This window comes from Diprion similis, chromosome 4, assembly GCF_021155765.1.
Source record: "Diprion similis isolate iyDipSimi1 chromosome 4, iyDipSimi1.1, whole genome shotgun sequence".
In the NCBI taxonomy this organism is placed as follows: Eukaryota; Metazoa; Arthropoda; class Insecta; order Hymenoptera; family Diprionidae; genus Diprion; species Diprion similis.
The window spans coordinates 18112413-18136278 of record NC_060108.1 but is presented as its reverse complement, the minus strand read 5'-3'; the positions used below and the strand labels follow the sequence as shown (position 1 = coordinate 18136278).

At 34.6% G+C, this 23866-nt stretch overlaps 4 protein-coding genes across 6 annotated transcripts; 3 read left to right on the top strand and 1 right to left on the bottom strand.

The window, feature by feature from the left end:
- Positions 1–67: 67 nt before the first annotated feature.
- LOC124405650 lies at positions 68–3072 on the top strand. Its single transcript, XM_046880724.1, has 5 exons — positions 68–745; positions 858–1624; positions 1776–2321; positions 2403–2640; positions 2707–3072. Exons 1-5 carry the CDS (start codon positions 221–223, stop codon positions 2980–2982), a joined length of 2352 nt encoding a protein of 783 aa, XP_046736680.1. The 5' UTR covers positions 68–220; the 3' UTR covers positions 2983–3072.
- A 1389-nt stretch (positions 3073–4461) lies between these two features.
- On the top strand, positions 4462–8873 carry LOC124405796 (calcium permeable stress-gated cation channel 1). Of its 2 annotated transcripts, none has more exons than XM_046881005.1 (12): positions 4462–4667; positions 5197–5323; positions 5452–5669; positions 5836–6112; positions 6224–6327; positions 6560–6752; positions 6829–6940; positions 7064–7260; positions 7361–7690; positions 7771–8046; positions 8172–8405; positions 8528–8741. In XM_046881005.1, the coding sequence occupies exons 1-12, from the start codon at positions 4648–4650 to the stop codon at positions 8600–8602; spliced, it is 2163 nt and encodes a 720-aa protein (XP_046736961.1). In that variant the 5' UTR covers positions 4462–4647; the 3' UTR covers positions 8603–8741. The 2 variants fall into 2 exon arrangements, with proteins under 2 accessions (XP_046736961.1, XP_046736960.1); XM_046881004.1 differs by having other exon boundaries at positions 4464–4667; positions 8545–8873.
- A 2731-nt stretch (positions 8874–11604) lies between these two features.
- Positions 11605–19517, bottom strand: LOC124405795 (histone-lysine N-methyltransferase NSD2). Its single transcript, XM_046881003.1, has 14 exons — positions 19247–19517; positions 18877–19136; positions 17335–17632; positions 16849–17261; positions 15934–16741; positions 15649–15827; positions 14854–15175; positions 14483–14705; positions 14090–14285; positions 13257–13686; positions 12918–13173; positions 12581–12798; positions 12094–12296; positions 11605–11953 (listed from the first exon to the last, which is right to left on the bottom strand). Exons 2-14 carry the CDS (start codon positions 19096–19098, stop codon positions 11702–11704), a joined length of 4020 nt encoding a protein of 1339 aa, XP_046736959.1. The 5' UTR covers positions 19099–19136; positions 19247–19517; the 3' UTR covers positions 11605–11701.
- A 377-nt stretch (positions 19518–19894) lies between these two features.
- Positions 19895–21356, top strand: LOC124405798 (40S ribosomal protein S18). Of its 2 annotated transcripts, XM_046881008.1 has the most exons (4): positions 19895–19915; positions 20196–20381; positions 20743–20844; positions 21142–21356. In XM_046881008.1, the coding sequence occupies exons 1-4, from the start codon at positions 19913–19915 to the stop codon at positions 21307–21309; spliced, it is 459 nt and encodes a 152-aa protein (XP_046736964.1). In that variant the 5' UTR covers positions 19895–19912; the 3' UTR covers positions 21310–21356. The 2 variants fall into 2 exon arrangements, with proteins under 2 accessions (XP_046736964.1, XP_046736963.1); XM_046881007.1 differs by lacking the exon at positions 19895–19915 and having other exon boundaries at positions 20187–20381.
- Positions 21357–23866: the final 2510 nt, after the last annotated feature.

The window sequence follows — 23866 nt, the reverse complement described above, 5'->3', positions numbered from 1 at the left end:
TTCCTATTGGCCAAGACCCCGGCTGCAGCATTTTGCTGCCCGTCGAGTTATCAAAAAAAAAAAAAAAAGAAGTGTTCGCTGACCTCACGAAGTAAATAAAAAGGCTGGACAGCAACAAAAACAAATATCAAATGCTGTTATTTTCGAGGTCAATATTTACTTAGGAATCTTTAATATTAAAAGTTAATTTTCATGACATTGTGTAGTAATCGTCACCGTTATGAGTCCAAGGCGAAAAACTCCGAGAAGGTTAAGAATTTCGAGTATTCAAAAAACCTACAACAATCGACGTACTTCACTGAATGTGAACTTAAGCTACGTTTCAGACCCAAGTTTATCGCCTCACGAAAATAGCGTGAATTCAGACAATGTGAATAATACTATCGTTGTGAAAAGCCCATCGAGGTTCCAAGCTACCTCAAGAAGATCGCTAGCCCAAAACCACACGTTTAAGAGATCCAGCTCCAAGCTACGGTGTATAAATGAAAGTGGTGATAATAATAATGACTCTACGGAAGGAGTTACTGGTGAAAATGTTGAAAATAAAATTACCAACGAAAGTAGCAGATTGTCAAATAAAGCAAAGATGTATGGAATCAGACCTTCCTTCGTTAGGCTAACTAGCACACCTGTAACAGGTAGACATGGAATGGGGCTTGGTCCTAATAATTTGCAAGAAATGTTTTCGCCGTCAGTAAATACCAGGCACTCCAATGCTCTTAAGCCAGTTTGTTTTCCCCTTCAAGTAAGATCCATATTTTGTGTAAAGTTCTGGCAACGGTTTTGTAGTTTGCGCTTAGACATGAAATGGATACAGCCCAAACAAAGGTATCATAAGTTTTATTTTGAATTTCCAGGGTGAAATCTTTGCCTCTTCTGGGACCACAGTTATGGAGACTCCAATGGACATCACGTCTGTCCAAGGACAATCAATTTTGAATTCCAACCAACAGAGATCTGATATCACGCCAAACTCACATCGTGATACAAACAAAAGTGACAATGCCTCATTTTTTATTCCAGATACAGATCCATTAATATATGTAGAAAAGAGAGTAGATACCAGAGTTATTTTAGACTCTGAAGAACAAGATGTCAGTATTCATACAGTACGCACCTCACTGAATGTAAATACGTCGTTAGACTCTAGGTTCAGCTCAGTGCCAAATGCAAGTCTTTGTGACCCCATAAACATTAGCAAAAATCAATCCGTTATTCATGATCAAGTAAATGGCACTGATGATAACTCACAATCTTCAGAGGACAGTGATCCTACAAATTCTTTAATAATTACTACCGCTTTAATTGAACATGACAATTTGTCAAATGACTATAATGAACAAATAGCTAACGAAGAGACTGTTAACAATTTGGAATCTTCAAGAGAATTTGATTTTCCACACAACGCGTCTTTTCTTGATAGTATACCACAAAATAATAAATCTTGCAACGAGCAAAACCATGCTACTATTTCAGTAAAACTAAATGAAATAAACAGAGCGACAAATACTCCTCAGACAAACGATAAGGAAAATACAACTTGGAGCAGAAAACCTATTCGTAATATGCGAACAGACTTGTTGAATTCAGATGCTAGGAATGACAGCAGGTCATCGGATACTTTGTAAGTTACTCTCATGTAAATTGTGTTTTTTAACATTCAATTTCAATTTTTCATCCATAACACAATATGTCATCTACGAATTGTGTCAAATTGTCTTAAAGCAATTGACATAAAAGTAAATCATTTACGTAATTTTATATTGCTATTATAGATCATTAGAGAGTCTACATCATAGCAGCCTTCACCCAAGAGTTGATCAACCCAATGTAATTCGTGGTTTGTCTAAAAAACCAGTTGGGAAAGGGAAGAAAAAATTATTGAGATTGAATATATCTGAAATGGTAGACTTGTCGCCAGTGTCAACTCAAATAGTGCCGGAAATTCCGTTGGTTTCTAAAAGACGGGTCAAAACACGTAATAAAACGGCTAAAAAAATTCCCAAAACTAAGGGTCCTAATAAGAAGCTGATAGCTTTGGCTGACGACAATACCGAAGAAATTGAACCAATACCAGAGAAAGTAAAAAGGATCAGAAAACTAAAGGCAAAAAAAATCGTGATTAATAAGATGGCAGATATTGATCTATGGAAACAAATGAATGAAAATGCTCATACTCTCAATGAAAGCTGCGACAGTATCAGCTCAGCCATGGGAAGAACGTCTCTAGCCGATTTTCAACCAAAAAACCAGCTTACTCAAAACACAAACAAAAAGCAAAGACCAAAAATAATAATAGTAGCGACTGGATTATCGATAGAGTAAGTGTCTTATTGTTTTTTTGTTTTGTTTTTAAGTTTCTTTCATAAAAGTTTTTCAAACATTTTTTCATAACAATCTAGGCAAAAATTATTGGTACAAAATACCATTACAATGCTGAGATCAGCCAGACTACAAAAAATTGTGACTCGCCATACCACACATGTTATTAGCAATGGCACACGTACTGTAAATTTGCTTCGTGGACTACTCAGGGGTTGTTGGCTAGTGAGTTATGATTGGATTACAAAGGCACGCGAGGCTAAGGAATGGGTGGATGCAGAAAAATACGAGATGGTCAATTTTTCTGAAGCCGTACAAGTGAGTTTCAAAGAATCCAATAAATTTATAACAAAGTCTCCTGTTTGCATATGTCGGTTTTTGTAGGAAAACCGCAAGGAAAAGCAACTACTTCGTACAGCATATGTGTCGGAAATATTTCTTACATGCGGGCTGATACATATTAAAGATAAGACGTCTACTCCAGCTTCAATTTTAGAAGAACTGGTTTGCATGGCAAGTGGTCGAATTACCAGGAAACCAGAAGAATCTAAGATAATTGTTGGCCGTGGAGGACTAAAAGAAGCTTGGATTTTAGACTCAATAACACGTGGAGAAATTCAACCTTTAGAACTTTATTCGAAGAAAAGGCCACCTCGATAATTTAGTTCTGAAGTATATAGGATAACTCAGGATTATCGCCCCATAGACTACCAATATGTTCCTCGTGAAAATTTGCGAATGACACGTTTTTTACGATAGTCCTGAGTCATCTTGTATACATATTCTTGCAAGTAGAACTTGTTGCAAATCTACATTTGATTGCAAAAATCTCTGAAATTGAGAAATTTATACTTAACGGAGGTATAATACGTAGGGAAGAATCAATGAAAAAATGTAGAGATTTACATACTTTATATGTATGTATATTATTATAAAATAGGTATTTACTTTTAAACGACTGAGTTAAATTTTCATGTAAAATATCCGGGATCATTTACGTTCCCGTGACATTTTGTACATTTGTATATTTGACATAGCTAATATTTATATATTTATTTATATACTCTAGATGAAAGTCGTTCTTAATGACTTTGACAGGCGCAGTTTATTAGCAAATCATTCAATTAGATCTTATAAATGATCGCGAAAAATATTTATCGCTTCGTAAATATATATGTATGTACAATGGGGTATAATTAAGAATAATTTACTTCTTTTTGATGAACATTGATTAAATTCAACAATCTTCTGTACTGTCAAATCCGTTTTCGGAGTGAGAGTGAAAATAAATGAAAAATCATAAAAACTTACCAGAGCCACAAGTCAACCATTGAAGTCCCTAGCCCTGCGATCCATGTAGAGGTATAGAGATCTTGCGGGAAATTCACAACACGTGCAGCACCGAATCAGCCGATTCGTCCCAACTGACGGCGCATTTTCCACTGATAACTGCCGTGGTGGGATTTCGGTCCGGATTGATAGCTCGGAGCCACTCGGAACTACTCGGAGGTGAAGTGCTGTCTCTTTCTACTAGCTACTGCGTGGACAGTCTAAGCAAAAATGTTATGTTAGTTATTCACGCAGTTGATTTAGCCCGATTCCTCCAACCTTAATCGAAGTTTAAACTAAGTTCAGCCTATCTTCGAATGATCTCCAAACCATACAGAAAAACTTAAACTTCGTTTAAACTGTGTCGCGGGTAATAGGCGTAAGCTTTTTGAAAGACTGTACCAGTGCGAGAGAGACGGCACTTCATCTCCGAGCTATCGCTTTCGGCGTTGACTGAAGATTAAAGACTGACTAAAGCCAGCCAAATGCTGAGCCATGCAATGAGAGTTCCACTTGTATTACAGTTCGGTGACCAAACTCTGCTGTATTTAACATCACGGATGCAGAGGATATTTGTATTTGTTCAGTTTCGAGACTTTTAACCATTTCGATTACTGATTTCCATAGAAGTATTCTGTTTCATTCAGTGCTTACCTGATACTAGATACAGTAGAGTATTGGTCGGTTAGTGACATGCAGTACTTACCGACCAAGCACCTTGAAATCTAGTCTAAGCGCTCTAGGCTTCTACTAGTAAAATCAGAGAGCAGCACGGGCAGCATAGAGTTAGTGATCAGTGGTCAGGAGGTAATCCTAGACTCTTTAATATTACTTCTATTATTACTTCCTGTCAGTGGTGAACGTGGGGGAAGGTTAGGTTAGCATAACAGTCCAGTGCGAAATTAATTACGAAGCTGTCAAATTGACAGATGTTTGCTGAAATATGTTTTTGGTGATCTATCAAAATTAAAAACACGTCACTCTCAGCCTAGAATCATGGATGATAATGACAATACGTGAGTGACAATTGAAGAACCCTGCGAATATAACTAGTTTCTTATAATATCTTGTTTTGTTTTTTTGCGGGTTGAATTATTTCACCAAGCATTTCCTCGATCCTACAGAATAATTGAGTCATTGAATTTCTGTCGCACTTAGATACGAAGTTCGGATGTTACACAAAATTTGTGAAAGTAAACTCATCCTTTCACTGACCAACTATAATATATTGTTGTTTGATTCATTATCTTTTTTTATTTTATTTTCACCTAGATATGTATAATACAGTTTTTTTCAACGTTTCTAGAGGAAATAGAATTATACTAATAAAGTGATATTGGGTTAGCCAATATATTGATAACAATAATAATCAGAACATACAGTATGACTAATCACTAGATAGTTGCTCACTATCATATGTAATTTGCTATTTTTTTATAGTTAGTATGGCGTGTACAACAGATTACTATTCGCATTAGTAAGATACATATATATATATACATCATTCTAGAAGAAAGTGAGATCTTGTAATCATACTTTTTCTAGCTCGCTTGGATGGGATTCTCCGTCTCCAGACACCTGCATCCCTTTCCCAAGACACAATGCAACGATTATTACAGATGTCTACTCCGGAATCCCAGAAAATTTATTGTTGAATACTATTGGTTTCTTGGTAAAATATGGTTATCCTTTTTTTATTTTTTGTTATGTTTTAAACCTTTTTTTCATTGTAATATACATCAATTGTACCATTTTCTTTGTTACTTGATAGCAAATAAAACTTTCCTTTTTTTTCTTCAGATATTAGTACTGATATTTGGATTACTGCGGAAAAGAGCATGGAACTATGGGAGACTTGCCTTATTACAAAAATCCGATAATAGATGGACTGAATTATTTTATGGGGATAATGATGGTAGAGAAATTGATGTTGTGGGTGTCGAGGCTTCCGTTAATTTCCAACTAGCTCACGTGGACAGGGGATTCCTATCATGGATCGTCACTGCGTTTAGAATAACGTTAGTATAACGAATACGACAAAACTATAAATTATCAATAGAATACGAATATAATGTTTTATCTTGAAATTGAACAAATTGGATCTAAAGAGTGGGTCTAAAGGGAGAGATTCCTTAATATGGAAGATCAACAATTCCATTTGTATTTACTTCTACTGATTTTCAGAGATGAAGAGTTACTGAGACGTGCAGGCCCAGATGGCTTGCTTTACGTTTCATTTGAGCGGTATTTGATACTGTTGACAGCATTAATGACAGCAGCTGCTCTTTGCATCGCTTTACCAATTAATTTTCACGGGAATTTGCAAGGCAATGGGACAAGATTTGGTCACACGACTCTGTCTAATATTGATCCTACTTCCGACTGGGTTTGGGTCCATAGTCTCCTAATTTTGTCTTATCTTCCAATCGGAAGTATTATAATGAGACGTTTCATGAAACAGGTAATAATATACTCCTCTTTTCAAAACTGATCTATTTGAAAAATAACAAAAATATTCTAATCCAAGAAGACATAATCTATGGTTTTAATGGAAATATGATTTTCGTTACAGGTTCGAGATGCTAGACCAGCTGGAGAACTTGCTGCTAGAACATTACTCATTACAGATATACCAAAGCACCAATGTAACGTAGAAGCTCTTACTCAATATTTCAGGTATACATAACTAAATGTATTGTTCCATTATTATTGTCCTGATATGTCTCCAAATTGTAATACTGGTAGTGATGAAAAAACAAAATCTCATTATTAAATTTTACTAGATTACTATCAGAGAATTTTGGTAGAAGTATGAACCAATGAGAATTACTATCATTGTTCACTTTTGATGGTTGTGTGGACCTTGTTAGTTTTTTTTAGTAAAAATTTAACAGTGTCTGATTTATAGAGAAGCATTTCCTACACTCACAGTCGAAGATGTAACTCTGGCACACGATATCAAGCGGCTCACGGAACTAGACCTTCAAAGAGATTGTGCAGAGCAAGCAAGGTTGTACTGTGAAAATTATGCAAAGCAGCGGCCACCTTTAAAAATGTATCCATATCCTTGTGGAGAAGTTCTTGGTTGCTGTTGTCATACGGTATGTGATGCAAGGATAAGTTCGACGTGAGAATGTATACATCTGGTTTTAGTAATACTATATTTTCACGCACCAGGTGGATGCCCAAGAGTTTTATGCACTGGAAGAATTCAAGCTAACTGCGTTGGTTGATGAGGAAAGAAAAGCAGCTTTAGCTAGGCCACTAGGAATGGCATTTGTTACATTGGGTATGTTGAAAGAAATCCTGAAATTATACAACGCGAAAGTTGCTTTTTGTATCAGTGGTTGAGTAATTTCTGGTTAAATAACTTGTAGCTTGCATTAGAAATACTTATTTTCAAATTTTTCAGGTACACCAGGTGCAGCTAGAACTATGAAAAGACAATTGAGACTATCTCCGACTATAAAATGGTCAGTTAATTATGCTCCAGCACCATCAGACATATTTTGGGAAAATTTAAGCATAGCTAGACCTTGCTGGTACCTCAATGCCGTTTTAATCAATTTGATACTTGGTGTCACCTTGTTCTTCCTTACCACACCTGCGGTAAGTCATTTGAATTCAAATACATACTTTTATAATAATTATAAAATACTCATAGAATGCAATGAAAACTCATTGCCTGAATATTCTTTTCACCCTTTAGGTCATAGTATCAGCTTTGAATAAAATACCAATTACAGGAGAAATAAGTAATTTGAGTCCCTTAGTTTCCTCCTTCTTGCCAACAGTGATGTTAGTAAGCGTAGCTGCTGTGATGCCAGCATTGGTTGGCAAAAGTGAAGCGTTGGTAAAACATTGGACTAGAAGTGGTTTAAATCGAGCAGTTATGCGAAAAACTTTACTACTGCTGCTACTGATGGTCCTCATATTGCCAAGTCTGGGATTGACTAGTGCACAAGCACTTTTAAGTTGGACCGTCAATGTTAGTAATGGCACAGCAAATAGGTGGGAATGTGTATTTTTACCAGATCAGGTAAAGTACCATTTGGAATTTTTTCATATTCATCTAATGAATAGCATCTTAAAATTAAATTAATTTACTTACTTTATTAGGGTGCTCTATTCGTGAACTACGTAGTGACTGCCGCGCTTGTGGGATGTGGGTTGGAATTAGTGAGATTTCCTGAACTAGCTCTGTACACATTCAGATTATGCGTAGCCAGAAGTCGTGCTGAACGTGTTGCAGTCAGGAGAGCAGTATTATGGGAATTTCCACTTGGAGCCCACTATGCATGGCTGTTACTTGTCTTTACCATGACCACGGTCTACAGTTTAGCCTGTCCGTTGATAACACCGTTCGGATTGTTGTACTTATGTGTCAAACATCTGGTACGTGGAAACTGAATTTTAAAAATGATATCAATTTTGATGAACCTGTTTTCTATCATAGGAAAAACCACGTAATTGCTATTCTTTGAGATTTCTGATTTGTTATGTTATCTCTTTTTTCACAGGTTGACAGACATAATCTGTCCTTTGCTTACGGACCTAGTATAGGTGGAGGTCGACTTGCTGGAGCAGCTACCTCAGCAGCAGGTGTTGCTCCTGTTTTAGCTCAAACAAGTCTTTTAGCACTAGGTATAGTGCGTAGAGGTCTTTCTCCGCTTGCTGCAGTTCAGCTTATTGGACTAGCCATCAGTGTTTTGGGTCTTGTTACTGGTGCATCATTACCCACATCAAAATCAAAAGTAAGACTCAGTTATTCAGTATTGAATTAATAATATCAGTACTCTGTGAACCGAAAGAAAAAAGAAGAAAGGATTAGCGCTCACTTTACTTGCATTCAAATTTAGTAGCTCCTCTAGTCTAGAATATTCACCTTTTTAGATGCAAACCCCAAGAGGGGATCTGGGTACGGCACAAAGTTTTATACCACCAGTATTGAGAGTAAAACCTATACCAAATAGTCCTGTGGAAACTGGTGTCCAGAATTCGACTGCTACTCTATCATCAGAAATCGTTGAGGATCTCTCCGATGTTCCCACTGACTCCAACATGGTGGTAATGCAAGAAAGTCCAAGGTTGTATCAAGATTATGGACGGGAACCAAGGGTTTAATTTATTCCAGTGGAGAATTATTTTTGTTTTGATTTTTAAATTACTGTGGTTATTTTTAAATGATTATTTTGGGATTCTATACATACTAAATAATTTTGTAAAATGATTTTTTCTTACAGCTAACCAAGTAAACTCATATCATCCAGAAAGTGGATTCTGATGTGACAAAAAGTTTGCATTATGATTAAAGTTATCAAAAATTATCGCTATGTTCGACTCATCTGTGCTTGAAGAGTATAAATACCGTATAAACAATAGATGAAATAGTCTACACAGCTTCTTTAATCAAGTTTATCAGAGATCTACTAAAACATTGCTTACCTATTCTAAGGTTATAAATTTTTATACATCGATAATTTTATATGGCTTCAATGAGTTTCACATCCAATTTTTGATAGCAGAGTAAATATATGTAGTGTAAATAAGAGAATTGCTTTGATAGAAATATTTTGTGGTAGCTAATAAATACCAAGAACTATGAATATTTACATTATTATCTTCGAAATATTATAAACCACATAAAACTTGTGAGATTAATATTAAATTCTATACATAGTAATATATATTTACATCAGAGTGGTCCTTATTTAGGGCTCGGACGAATTTTTTATCATTCGCCTCCCATATCGAATACAAATAATTCAAAAATAATCCCCTCATTTTTTCAGATTTTCATCTCAACTCTAACTCGAAACCTCTGCCTGTAAGAGGATGGATTTCCCCATTTAAATACATGTATTTTGTCTGCATTGTCAGTATATATTTTCTTGTCAGAGTAATAATTTTCAAAAAAATCTGCAACTGCGAGATTTTAGTGGGCGTTGGTGCTACTATCTGATAAAAAATCCACATCATCATATCAGGCAAGCTAGACGAATTGCACACCCACTAAACGAAAAATTCGAATCTAGAGGGTGTGTATATTTTAATTATTACTGTTACAATAAAATATGCACTGAGAATATAGCCATAACACGTGTATTCTAAGTAAGGAAATCCATCCTTTTTTTCGATCGATATGGAATCGATTTGGTGTGCGAATGATAAAAATCTCGTCCAAGGTCTAAATAAAGGCCACTAATATACATTCTACACAAATAGTCAGATGTAAAAACTTGTAAAAATATTAATGTAACTTCGTTAAGGTATATAGAAATTACGTATACATATATAAAATTATAGTTGATTTGTAATATATGTATAAGCCAGTAAACTTTACAAATTAATATTATTTTGGATTTATTATTACGCATTCATTGGGGATCTGTAGTTCACTTAAGGTATCTACGAAATAATACCTGCTATAAATGCTTACTGGAAAACTAAAAAGTTTCTTCAAATCGCTTTTGTCAACTTTTTTTCATTAGTTATTCATACATTAAAAAGTACTCTAAGAGATCAAATAATGATGGTCGTAATCGCTGCTTAAAGAAACTTTTGACACACCATACAGGATTCAAATGACATATAACGGATGTACACTAATTTGTATAATAAAATTTTTGTGATATGAGTATGAGAGTTGGTTTCATGAATTATGAAGTGAGCACGATGGTGAATGGCAGTGATTGACGTCCAAAAAGCATTGTAATACGTGGAGGTAATAATTTAACAAGTTGCTGATCATTTTAAAGTGAAGATAGTTTTTAAAATCCACATCTCTGTATCGGATAAGGTTGCGATTGGACTCAAAACTTCATTTCAAACTAATATGCACGCAGCAAGATATCAGTCCTTGTATCCATAGGTATCAAATGAATACGATTTTTTTTTTGATCGTGAACTAGCTAAAATAATGATTGGTTTTAAGTAGAATCACCTTTTCATACTTTTAATGCACATCTTACTAATACACAGTTCAAGTAACAATAAATCCTAAATCAATGAATACTTTACAATGGATAGTTTATTTTGAAACCCACAACTTAAATCCTATTTTAACCCTTTGCGTCTGTTTGTGTACTCCCAGCCACCAAACAACACCCATGTCCAATTTAATACGACCGCAAAGGGTTAATGCAGTAAATGTGGCGTTTTTTAAAAGTATTTTTCACCTATAGAGCGCATTTTACACTATATACAATTTCTAAAACACATTAAGAAAAAAAAAATGGGATTTACTGTTTGCAAGTTTTATTACTTTTATAATTTTTTAAAATTATAAATTTTCAAAACGTAACAAATTTCAAAGACCGTCGTTAACATTGATCATACTGTATAATGTATGTATAATAAATCTATCTATCTTTACTAGCGATTAGATTACTATAAGAAAGTTTTATTCACACCAAACAATTCATATCCATGTACTACGACGGCATGTTAACATGTGTTAATTACTTGAATCACCTGGGAACATATTGTCATTACCCTATTGCCATCATTGAATTATTATTAGGCATGTGTAATTGCCCACACAATTTCAATAATTAAAATGACTGTTGAAGAATATTATTTTTTGTTTATTATTTTCTACTTTAAGTAAAAAGAGTACTCATAAACGGATTTTATGTTTGTTTTATTCTACCATATCGAACAAAACAAAAACTATTTTTCACGTAATTTAAATGAAAGTAAAAATTGTCAGAAACTTTGAGTAAGTTCAGATTCTATACATTCATCATTTTTCATGCACGACCGGATTATGTTATTTCATTAGTGATTATATTGTTAGTTAACAACTGTATCATTTTTTGGTAAAAGGAGTATGTTATGGAGAGGGATAAATTGGTAGAAGTGCTAACCGTTCATCTCGAGTAATATAACTTCATACCTATTAGTCCTTTTTTTGTCCAACATTAAAAGGATCTTGATATATTTTTGTTTAATCTTTAATGTAATTTTTATACTACAAATGAATAGTCCCTCAATATAATTTTAACTGTAATTAGTTCTACCATATGCATACACACCAATTAACTGTTTCTCAATAATTTTTTTCGCCATTTAAAACGCTACCTCCGATTATCGCTTCTAATTGACTAGAGGTCAAAGCGTTCAGAGTTTTTGCTGCTTCTTCTTGCCGCTGCTTCCTTACAGAGAACCGCCGGGATAATGGCGTGTTTTTTTTCGATATCTTTTTTTTACCGACTTCACTAACTGGCTGAATTCCATTTCCAACTTGTTCATCGTCGTCCTCTTTCTGGGATTCCTCTCCCTCCTCGCTACTTCCGTGTACCTGTCAAAAGTAAATATTTATTTGTGTTTAAATCTCTAACGACTGCTTGATCCGAAATAATATTCTGAGATATAATAGTACAATTTTTATTCTCTACCAGAAATGTCTTACTTTATTGCACGGGTAAGGAACTACAATACCTCAATGATAGAAACTCTTGGAGAAGGATCTCTGGTTGGTGGGTTTCCAGTTATAAGTGGACTACTGAATTCAATTGGAGATTCCGCTTTTTCAGTTTCAGTATCATTATCGGATTCATTATTATCAGAACCTATGGTTCCATGGGAGTTACAAATAAACCCTCCTTTATCACCATATTCTGTTAACTTTCCTTCGATGTGAACTGTGTGAAAAGTATTTCTTGTCAATTATGTTTATTTTTTCACAATAACTCATGACGATTTCAACGTTAAAGTAGGCTATCTTTTTCTTTGCTACATCATTTACAATACGAATTAGATCACGTTGTACGAAATGAAAATTGAAAAAAAAAAAAAAAGGAAATTCACTATTTTAATCCTAAAATGATGTAGAACATTCAGAAATATAAAAAAAAAATGCAAGCTTTATTGAGACGCAAAACTCTGTACTATGAAAGATAATAATTATTTTAGTACTAGTACTTACTTTGACAAAATGCTGTGCTACAAAATGAGCAATGAGCTGAAGTTCTACGACTGCATGCAGCACAATGATGCCAAGGGCAGCTAAATCTTGATTCCGTGTCTTCAAAAGTAACACACGATTTATGATACCTCTTACCACAAGTTTTCTGATCACATTGTAGTAAATCGTCATCTGATATTTTATTCCCACATGTCCAGCATGACTTTACTTTACCAGATCTAAGAATAAAGTCAAATCTTATAGTTATATTATATAGTATGAAGAAGTTAAACTTGAAAATTTGCAGGAAATTCTATAAAGTTACCGATAACGACATGAGCTGAAACAACAAAATTACCGCTTTTGTTTTGAAATTTTTTTTTCCTGCGTGGTATTCAGTTGCTGCATCAGTTTCGGGGCCTTCAGCCCAATAAATCCACTGCAATTCGGCGAACCACAAAGGCATGGCTTCCGAGTTTCTCCATCACAAGCCAAGTTGTAATTAAAAGTTAATTCTTCATCAATTTCTATGTCTCTGAGTGCGAAGAGGCCTATTCGCGTATCACCATTCACTGTCCACTTTTGCGTTTCGCAATTTGGTTGGCAGGAGTGATCTTAAAATGACAAAGAATGAAGAAAGTAGCATATTTCAGTTCAGGAGTGACAGATGGCTTGGTTTCTCGTAATATATACTTACTCATGAACCGGCTAAGGTTACCCTTAGGTTCAGCATCAATCATTCGGAAGTTATCTATGGTTAGAAAATAGAAATTTTCATCTTTTAATTCTTTCTTGCGATGTAACCTACGTTTGTACTCAGCTTCGTCAATGACTTCGCCTACATATTCTACTACGAACTGGCCAGATTTTATTGCTTCAAGGGCTTTAAGTCCCCATCCTCTTCCAGCAGTATGGAAAGGTATCATAGAGGGATATTGCCGCCTAACAAACGCTTGATTTCCGCACTTGGGTCCTGCTGGACATATCCCCGAACTACATTCAACGGAGAGGATGCGATTTAAGCAATCTGTTTCTGGGGCACAAGGATTATCCCAATCTGCATCGCATTCACAAGCAGCAATACTCTCGACTTCAACAGGCTTAACGTTTCCCACAGGCTTGTTCACCTGCAGCAGGAATTTGATTCAATTTTATTCTAAATTAAATAATATCAAGCATCCAATGTTAACAGTGTCACTTTCTGTAAACTATAATAGTAGTTGTATTCAAGAAGTTTCACTGGCAGTCTGCATGGTCATAAACGTATGCAATAAAATTGATTACGACCAAAGTTAATTTGGAATTGGTTTATCAAGTAAAGGTATAATTTAGGGATTTTCTATTGTCTTAGAGAAAAAAAAAAACCATACGAAAACAAATCTAGTTGCACATCAACAATTACAATTTTCTTGAGTTTCATTGCAGACTGTGCGAAAAAGCCTAGAATACAACTACCTGTACAGTAATTAAAAGTAACACAGTAACTACAGGTTATTTGGTATTTATGTAAAGAAAACGTTAGTATAATACCTTGAGTTTTACATAATGTGGAGGCTTCAAGTCTTTTGGACCATTTTCCTTAACAGCAGCAGCTCTTTCTATCTTTAATCGAAGATGCATCTCTTGAGCTTCTTCCAATGCCTTTCTATATGCTTCATCAACGTATTTTTTACCTGTTGAAGTTTTGGTATTCGCATCGCCATCTTGGTAAAGAAATGCTCTGCCTCTATAAAAGATAAAAAAACAAAAACAATTAGGTGTTCTGTTTTCAGATCTGTAAAATGGAAGTACCTAAGTGAAAAACTTGAGAAAATTTTTCTCATTGTTATGTTAAATAACAAAAGGCTTACTCACATAATCGCAAAGGAATGACTATTTTAAATTGAAAAGAAAGTATTTCTATAGTGTTTATATCCTGTTTACCTGTGGACCCAGTAGTAGTTCTTAGTTCCGAGAAACATAACGCAAAATTCACCAGGGGTGTGAGGAATAGTGAGCACGTTGTGAGGTATTTCGTGAGGATAACAGATAATTGAAGGCCACCATCTATAGTTACCCAACTTTACCCATGTTACCTCACCATATAGTGGTAAACGCCCAGTTTCACAGTCTTCACAAATAAAGGCACCATCTGGTGCATCTATTCCTACGATTAGGAATATTAAATTCTCAGACAATTAAATTGTACAGAAAATGATTTTGGAAAATGAAAATTTTTAAATGAATTTGAAAATGAATTAATTTAGCATATAAAAATACAGTTTCTTTTTACTATAAGGAGTATTATAATTTACCTAGACATTCCGGATGGAAAGAAGTTGGACAAGTGTCGCAGCATATCAGACTACCACCTTGCGTGCACAGAAAACACCACGCAGCATTCAGCGGAGGATGAGGAGCTTTGTAGTGTTTCGGACAAATGATTTGACTACCAGTTAATATACCTGAACCAGCTGGAAGGCAGATTATTGATGGATGGTAGGATGACGGACATCGCACACATCGAACCAGCTTTTCGTTCGGTGACCTCAAATGATTACTATCTCGAGGATTGTCTGAGCTACAAGTGTGGCATACGTGATACGGACAATACAGTCGTCCACCTTGCCAGTGCGACTAATGTTGGTTAAAAGAAAAAAAAAAAGAAAACATTCAGTTACTGGAGAATCATGAACAGAAGTATATAATCAATAAACTAAGGGTTATGGAAATAATATAGCATATTAATATTTCCTCAGTTTTCAGTGATGATAATTAGAGCAAAATTAAATTGAATTAGACAACTGAGATCAAGTTTTCAATTGGATAGATGAAAGAACAATGCAGATATTTGTAATTACAATACCGCAGGGTAAAGCAAGAAGTTTATCATTTCAGAAGCTTGTAAAATCTGAGTAAGTCTAGCAACAGGATTACATGCTATTTTTGATTATTGAGAATGTGGGGACTTTTGAGAAATGATATACTTCTGGCTCTGCGAATGCCATAGAAAATCGTAAAATCTCTTCTTATAATGGAGATCCTGTAAGTTATTCGACAAAGTAATTGACCTTTTAAAAAAAAATATTTAGTCAATATGAATAAATCACCTGTGGCCAAGGTTTCAAGCACGCTGAATGATAATGTTTTCCACAAGCAAAAACTGTGCACCTAATTCTATCACCTTCTCGTTCATTGCATATAAAACAGGCTGGTGCAACGCCAGATAAACAGTCTATGCACTTGAATGCTTCTTCTTCAGACTGTTCAACCGGGTCATCGCTTTTGTCTGCAAAATAATAGAAAGTTTAGCAAGAAAAACGGTTGCTGTTTACCGAAATTAAGCTCGGACAAATTCACTTATACCATATCACTACCATAGACTAATATCTCACCTTCCGTTTTGTCATTGGATTCAACTTCTTCCTGATTATTCTCATCCTCTTCTCCTGATATTTCCTTGGTGTCTCTAGAATTATCAAACAACTCATCCTCAGTAATATTCCCATCTATGCTATTTTCAGGGCTAGATTCACCCGGTTTGACACATGACAAATGAAAATACGAGTAACAAGGTCCTCTGCATCTCGTAAGCTTGCCAGTTTTTTCACATATTTGACACACTCGTTCCTGCTTCATACCTTTGAATAAATTATGAAGTCGTTTTTTTTTTCCATTCGTATTTTCAATCGTACCAGCATCAGGTTTTTCTGCACTTGACTTCAGTTTTTTGTTCGTCGTGAAGATCTGCTCCTCTTCTAATGAGACATTTACCTCTTCTGTTTCCTCTTCAGATGAGGAGGAACTTTCCTTTATATGGCGTCTTCCCTTCACTGGCGAACTGTTATTTTGCTTTAATCGCACCTGATACGAACTTTTGGAAGCAATGTTCATGCTGCCCCAAGTCTTTTTCAAATATCTTCGAATTTCTGATTCCGAAGCATCAGGCTGTTCTTCCTGTATTCTATCTCTGTTTCTTTCAAAATAAATTTCAAAATCACCTTCCACTATTTTTTTCAATTTCTTAGGTTTTGGTTTTTTAGGAAGCGGTGCTTCGTCGCTTGAATCTTTGTGACTAGAGGGTGGCGTCGGTGGTGTATTTGCACTTAGATTCACTTCCGCCTTACTGTCATTGTTTTCACGTTTCTGTTTACGTGATTTTGGTTTTTCTAGCTTCTCATCAGTATCCACTTCCGAATCAGCCTGTGAGAACGATAGTAAAGGATAATTTTTTAGAACAAAATAGGTATAAAAAAAATTGATTGATAACTTTTCTATTAGAAAGAGACTGATTATCAGATAAATCTTACGTTTTCTGCCTTCATTCGTTTTGGCGAAGTTTTGTTATTATCAGGCGAAAGTTTCCTTTTGCGAACTATTGTTTTCTCTTTAGAATTCGTTTTCGGTGCCTCCGTTGCCACAGATTTGAGTAACTTTATTGGCGGTTTAAATACTTCAGCTCGTTGTTCATTAGTCATCGTCAAGACATCTGTAGCCTCTGAGACAGCTTTGTCCCATTTAGGTTTCATACCAGACTTAACAATGAATGCTGCTGCATATTTAGGGTCTTTTTTTTTTATTTCTGGGGTCAATGACTCAGCTAGGGTTTCGAAATTCTTAATACCACTAAAAGGGATCATATAATGGGATTTTACCCAATTATGCCGTCCTTTATCACCAAAATACTGGACGTGTATGCCCATTTGCTGTGCCCTACCAGTTCCTGATCAATAGAAATTAAGTCAATTTCCAAGCGATGTAAATATTTGATAATGCTCAATTCATGTAACACTTACGTAACACTTTGTGATATATCATCGTCACTGGTTCTAAAGTAACAACACAAGGCCAAAATGGAAAAGTGCCGATCCGTGCCCAGGCTAACTGACCTAACAGCCAATTACACTCCATATCACTACTCAGGTTACTTGCATCTTTTGATAAATTTAAAGTACTATTAAAACTCTCTGCTGGAGAAGGATTTGAAACGGATTTAACTTGGTCTTCAAAAATTTTTTTACTCGTACTTCCACCGTTTCCATTTATGCTTTGGCTAGAGAGTTCTTGCTTGTTAGAGAGCAGGTTATAATCACTCTGAAATGTAGAACAATTGAATTCATTTATTTATTGATTTTTTTTGAGCCTACAATTTTTATCATTGCATTATAAATATAGAACTCGAAATATTCCCTTTTTTCAACTAATTCCCACTTAGAGCTGAGCAAAATATGTCTGAATCTGATATATTTGATATAGAATTATTTGTTTCATAGGAAATAATGTATAAAATATGACAGGTTTGTTTATAAGTATAATACCAACTGAGTATTTAAATTTTGTACTAATGGATAAGGTAAAATGTCTTTTGTGTACTGTGTGCATCTCATATTCTAAAACAATACCGCAAAAGCTGCTACCGTGCTACTACATGCTACTTTAAATACCTGCAAGGCACTTTTGCCCATTGAAAACAAATGAAAATCAATTGGTGTGTGTGTGTGTGTATGTGTGTTTATATATATATCTCATGCTGCACATGAGTGATATGCACTAGCTGTATTAAAGACCATTTCGCACTCAGTTAACTTGACTGAAACATTGTATCAGTGTTTATTTCCGATTCATAAAAAAAATTGGAAAAGCTCTTCACGGTAGTCATATTTACTAAAGATTAAAAGAAGATTTAAATAATATTTATATCAGTTCTGTGGTTCAAATGAGAATACAAATATAAACGTGAACCATTCGGATTTCAAATAAAATAAATGAACCATAATTATATTAGCATGATATAGCTATTGGCAATGTCAGCACCGAATGGTGTTAATTTTTGTAAAATTAATTATAAGTGTCTGAAGATAACAAAAAAGATTGTTTGTTCAAAATCAAATTACTTTGGTAAATGGATATACATGGGTTATCTTTGTACCTGAAAACTGTCAATTATGAGCAAAGATGTTTAAAGCTACAAATTTTGGCACAGTACGTAAGATTAATTTTGGATCTAATAATTTAACTATAAAAGAGAAGGGTCAATGTATACGAAAGCTGGAAAATATTTGGGGCAATTAGATTCATCAATGCAAAGATGAAAGGCCGGCACTACATTAAATATGTCAAATATACTGGGTTCTACAAAGATGGTATTATTATAGCGGTAATAAAGTGTAGAAATGAAAGCGTATAAACATTGAACTGCGGCTTGCAGCTTGACACTTGATTGTTGAGGAAGTTAAAGGATAAAAATGGGCAAGCGATAACTTGGAGTGAAATAGAAAAGTTTGAATGAAAAGTTTAAAAATTAGGGGACGCTAGCTTTTAGAAACGAATGATCTTACCGAAGGCAAGCTGCCATGCAGCTTTGACTTTATTATTCTTCCATATCGGCTTGTGTTAGGTGAATGATTGACAGATTTAGAATCTGTTAAGCCATTAACAGTATCCGATGAATCCTGGGTTTTGGTGGAATCATTGGCTCCGCTTTCCGTTACAGTAGATCCGAAATTTTTGGTATTATTCGTGGACGCCTCTTTTGGCCCCTCTGCATTGAAAGCACTCATAACTCTCTGCGTTGTTGATACATTTGGCAGTTGTGTGTCTGTGAAATACGTATAATTAATGATATCTGCATACAAGATCAACTTTGATAGTTTTTTCTTGGTCAATGATGATAATATTTTTTGAACACGGATCAAAATTCATTCTCACTACACGAGGAAGTGGTGGTGTTCGTTGCTACTAGGGTAGGTAGCCTGAATGAGAGTGCGATGGCCGAATGCAAAGTGTGTGCCGCTTTTCAGAATGGTCTGATTTACCCAGTACTTCAAATGCTTATTGACGTTCTCGATTGAATTTCGGAAGGTTTGGTTCGGCCCGGTTAGTTGAACAAATTCCACTGCTATCTTAATTCTTACTACAGACGAGAACGTCTGATTATTGATGATAATGAAATTACACGGGGAACGGAGCTGCTGAGCTGCAACAGGGCGCGTTTCCCGCGATTTCTATGGCCCGTTGCACGCACAGTCGGTAATGCCGACAATCCACGACAGATGTCATCAGATGTTATGTAGAGTCTCCCAAAAACAAGTCCTCAAATCGAAGAACGGCAACGCACATAAGACTCTGTGTTACTTCTACAGTGATTCTGTAGTGACTCTATCCTGAGGATTTATAGCACAAATAATACGATCGAATATTTACAGTTGGTTTGATCTTTACATAAGGTTTTTTGATTCATTTGCCGAAAATCGAACACGAATGTTTGGTTGAAAATCGCGCTGATGGCGCTAGTGCGAGAGTCTTGTCGCTGCTTCCGAGTTCCGGTCCCACCAGCACCTCTGTCCTCTCTTTTGTAGCTAACAATCGGTTAAAATGGTGAGTTTCGTGGCGTTATGCAGCATAATCTTGAAATATCCAACGAATCCTTGAAGATACCCTGTGAATTTATTGTGGAAATGCATGAGCGATATTTCAGTAGAGTTTCACACTAGATATTTCGCCGACTTTATCGTTTTACCTTAACTTTACCGGATGCCTTACCTATGATGAAAGTCCTGTCGTCAGTCCCGAGAAGACATGGCGTGATTTGACCACATGTTTATGATTTTGACAGTTCTGAGCACACTTATGATACATATTGATTGGTATGTTTCAGTCGCTCGTTATACCGGAAAAGTTTCAGCACATTCTTCGTGTTATGGGCACGAACATCGATGGTAATATAAAGGTTATGTTCGCCATGACTGCCATCAAAGGTGTCGGACGGCGTTACGCGAATATTGTTCTCAAGAAGGCCGACGTAGACTTGGACAAGCGTGCTGGGGAATGTTCTGAAGAGGAGGTAACGAAAAAACTTACTTCAATCAACTCTTGCTCAATCGCGTCAAAATTGATTACTTCGTCCGAGGTCAACCATGATATACCTAACCTCTTCTGCTCTCTTCTCAAATTGAGACATCCTTCCGATCTTTTGACATTAACAGTTCAAATTGGATTCCTGCAATGTGTAAAAATTTATTACTGAACTGATTTACAGATCGTGCTTCACACAACAATGACAATGTTTCAGTATCAGGGTAGAGAACAAAAATTATTCTTCTCAGTTAAAGACTATTTCCCTTAGTAATCAAGTGTCTATCCTTGTCATATCAATAAGTTATCAATCTATGTAACTGTAGTAACGAAATCTGCATTCTCAACAGGTGGAGAAGATCATCACGATCATGTCTAATCCAAGGCAATACAAAATTCCGGACTGGTTTCTTAACAGACAAAAAGACATCGTCGACGGCAAGTACTCTCAGGTAAGGGATGAATGAGAGCCAGTTATTATTACCAATGAAAATTAATTTTGAGTATTTAGAGTATGCACGGATAAACGGCGGTGTTTACTTTTACTTTGTATAACATCGCTGGTAGCCTGTGCTAAATAAACTGCATTACGGTTCACTCTTTGATGATACAGTATTGCAAAAAGTGTTCCAAATAGCTAGAAACTAGAATGCAACAAAGTTAAAAGTCAAATCACTCTTGCACAGTTTTTCTTTTTTTTTTTTATAAACTATCTTTCCATTCACACCATTTGCATGTATATTCAACAGTTGACCAGTTCGAATTTGGACTCTAAATTACGTGAGGATTTGGAACGTATGAAGAAAATTCGTGCTCACCGGGGTTTGAGACACTACTGGGGTCTCCGTGTCCGAGGTCAGCACACTAAGACTACTGGTCGTCGTGGACGCACTGTCGGTGTATCGAAGAAGAAGTAATTTTACACGTTATTGGATAACAATAAATATTGAAAACCCTATTCTAATTTGTGTATTCATTACTTTGAGTAAACCTATCCTAATTGAGCACACGCTAAAGTTTTTGATTAGCAGATTATTCTTTTTTTTTTTCACACATCTTAATTATTGCGTCACATATTATCGTATGTGATAGTTGACAAGTTTAGCTTTCATGTCTAAACACCGAACATCCACGGGAAGAATTCAAGTTATTACTACTATTATTAATACCAGTGACACGATGAGAATTCATTTTTGCCGTAAGAAAAAAATCTATCTCGTCAGGTTCAAATCGAGGTAATTATTATCAATTTTAATCTGGTAATTCAAAGGATACAGGTCTTTAATCCATATCACGTTTAAGAATTCAACCCTCAGCTGGCTGATTATTTGATATTATATAAAAAATAGTTATAAGATTAATATGATCCTCGTATATTTTTACTCAAAACCCTTCAAATGTTTCTTCTTAAAGCAAAAGAATATTTTACGTCTGAAAATAGGTTGTAGAAACAGGGATTCCCTATTCATTGTCATTTGCCCCACCAAGTCGAAAGATGAATAAATTAGAAGTAACTATTTTTTTTCTAACTATTATAAATATAAAAACTATTTAAAATTGTTTAGTAATTTATTTTCAAATTGCATAATTTGAATATTGAAATATTCTGGTAAGCTATTGTTCTGACTGTAATGGACTGATTCATTACTTTTGTGTTCCTTATTGCTTTAACTTCATTTTTGCTATTAACATTAGAACTAATAATAGAAGATGATAATAATTATTCAAATTTCCATGATATGCGTATATTTGTAAATATTTTTTCCATCCATAAAGTGAAAAAAGGTCACAACATTAGATGTACTTCATTAATTTGCATTACAATCAATTCAAAATTATAGTGTTTCAAATTTATTTATATATGGTAGGGTTTTTATTCTTTTTTCACTGAAATCTTTAAAAAAAAAGATATACAATTACTCCCAAACTGGGCATTACTAAAATTCGTATTAGTTGATCAACGAACAACAAGTTTCAACTTAAATCATTGTTATGCCAGTAATTCCTTATTCTGAATTGATTACCATCAACGAAGTACATAATGGTTATGATATGAAAACAATGATGAATGTTAAACTTTCACAGTAGATATTATACAAAATTTAATGTACTTTAAAACATGATTCATTGAGTTATTTATTTATTCATTTCTATTACCAGAATATACCTAAGTGTATATCAGTGATTGACATACGGATGAAAGGCAAGGATTGAACGATGAAAACTGACACGGTTAACGTACTATCTTGAAAAATTAATCCTACTTATTCATATAGTGTTTGTGTGTGTTTATGTGTGTGTATATATATAAGTGAGTATGTAAATAATTATTATCATTTTATTACTAAGGCACTTGATAACAATTCTATAAAAAATGTACGTCATAATTATGATTGGCCAATGAGCATATTTTAAATACTGACATCAAACAACTAATTAATTTTTTCATTTATTTATTATAATCTCAGATGTTTTTTTCAAAATCTTTGCTATTATTATGTTCTTTTTACGCGTGTGATATTGTGTCCCGTAAGAATAATAATAACAAATATTATTAGTGTTAATTTTATCGTTTCATACGTATTGCTCTTTTATTTTGCATGCTCACTTTTCGCGTTGGTTTCGTTAGTTTTACGTGTTCATTAGATTCAAGTAACATCTGTCGCGCTAATGGTAGATCTATTGCAGGGAAAAAATATGATTGCTTACGGAACATAATTTCATTTTTCACCAAGAAAATAAAAGTATATCATAAGTAATGGATTTATCAATGTATATGTGTATAATATTATTAATATTGATAACATACTAATAAAATAGTACAGGATTACACGATTTAAAAAAGGTACGCTATAAAACGCCTGTAATACTGAGAAAAGACATTTTTAAAAGAGGAGAGTCTTAACTTCTATTCAGTGTTAAATTAATTCAAGTTTAACAAAGAAAGGAGCATATTTGTTCTTAGTGAGATCATAGTGGAGAATAATACCTACATCGAAGAGTATTTATTATTTATATCCAGCAGCTTTCGCTTTGTTTACAAGTTTTATGTGAACTAGCGTTTAGTTTTTTTTCTGAATAAATTATAAAAACTTTTTCACGTGGTACCAATTTTAAATAGATTATCCTGTACAAATATGAAATTGTGTTGATCCTGTAACTTATCAAACAACTTAGATTTTTTGCTTCGTTATTTGTTGATATGTGTTGTATTTGACTGGATAAATTTATTATCAGTTAATTATATTTCACGATGCTATGTTCGCGTTGCCATCGACATACTGGAAGTTCGTACGTTTATTTCGCATTCCTTGAAATGACGTGAATGTCTAAGGTTTCATGTAATCTGCTTGTCGATAATATTCAGGATAACAAAATTTTCGCAACAACTGTAATTAATATTATTGTTATTCTTATTGCTATTATACCGATAAAAATTATAATATTATTTATCAATTTTCAGTCCTATAATAC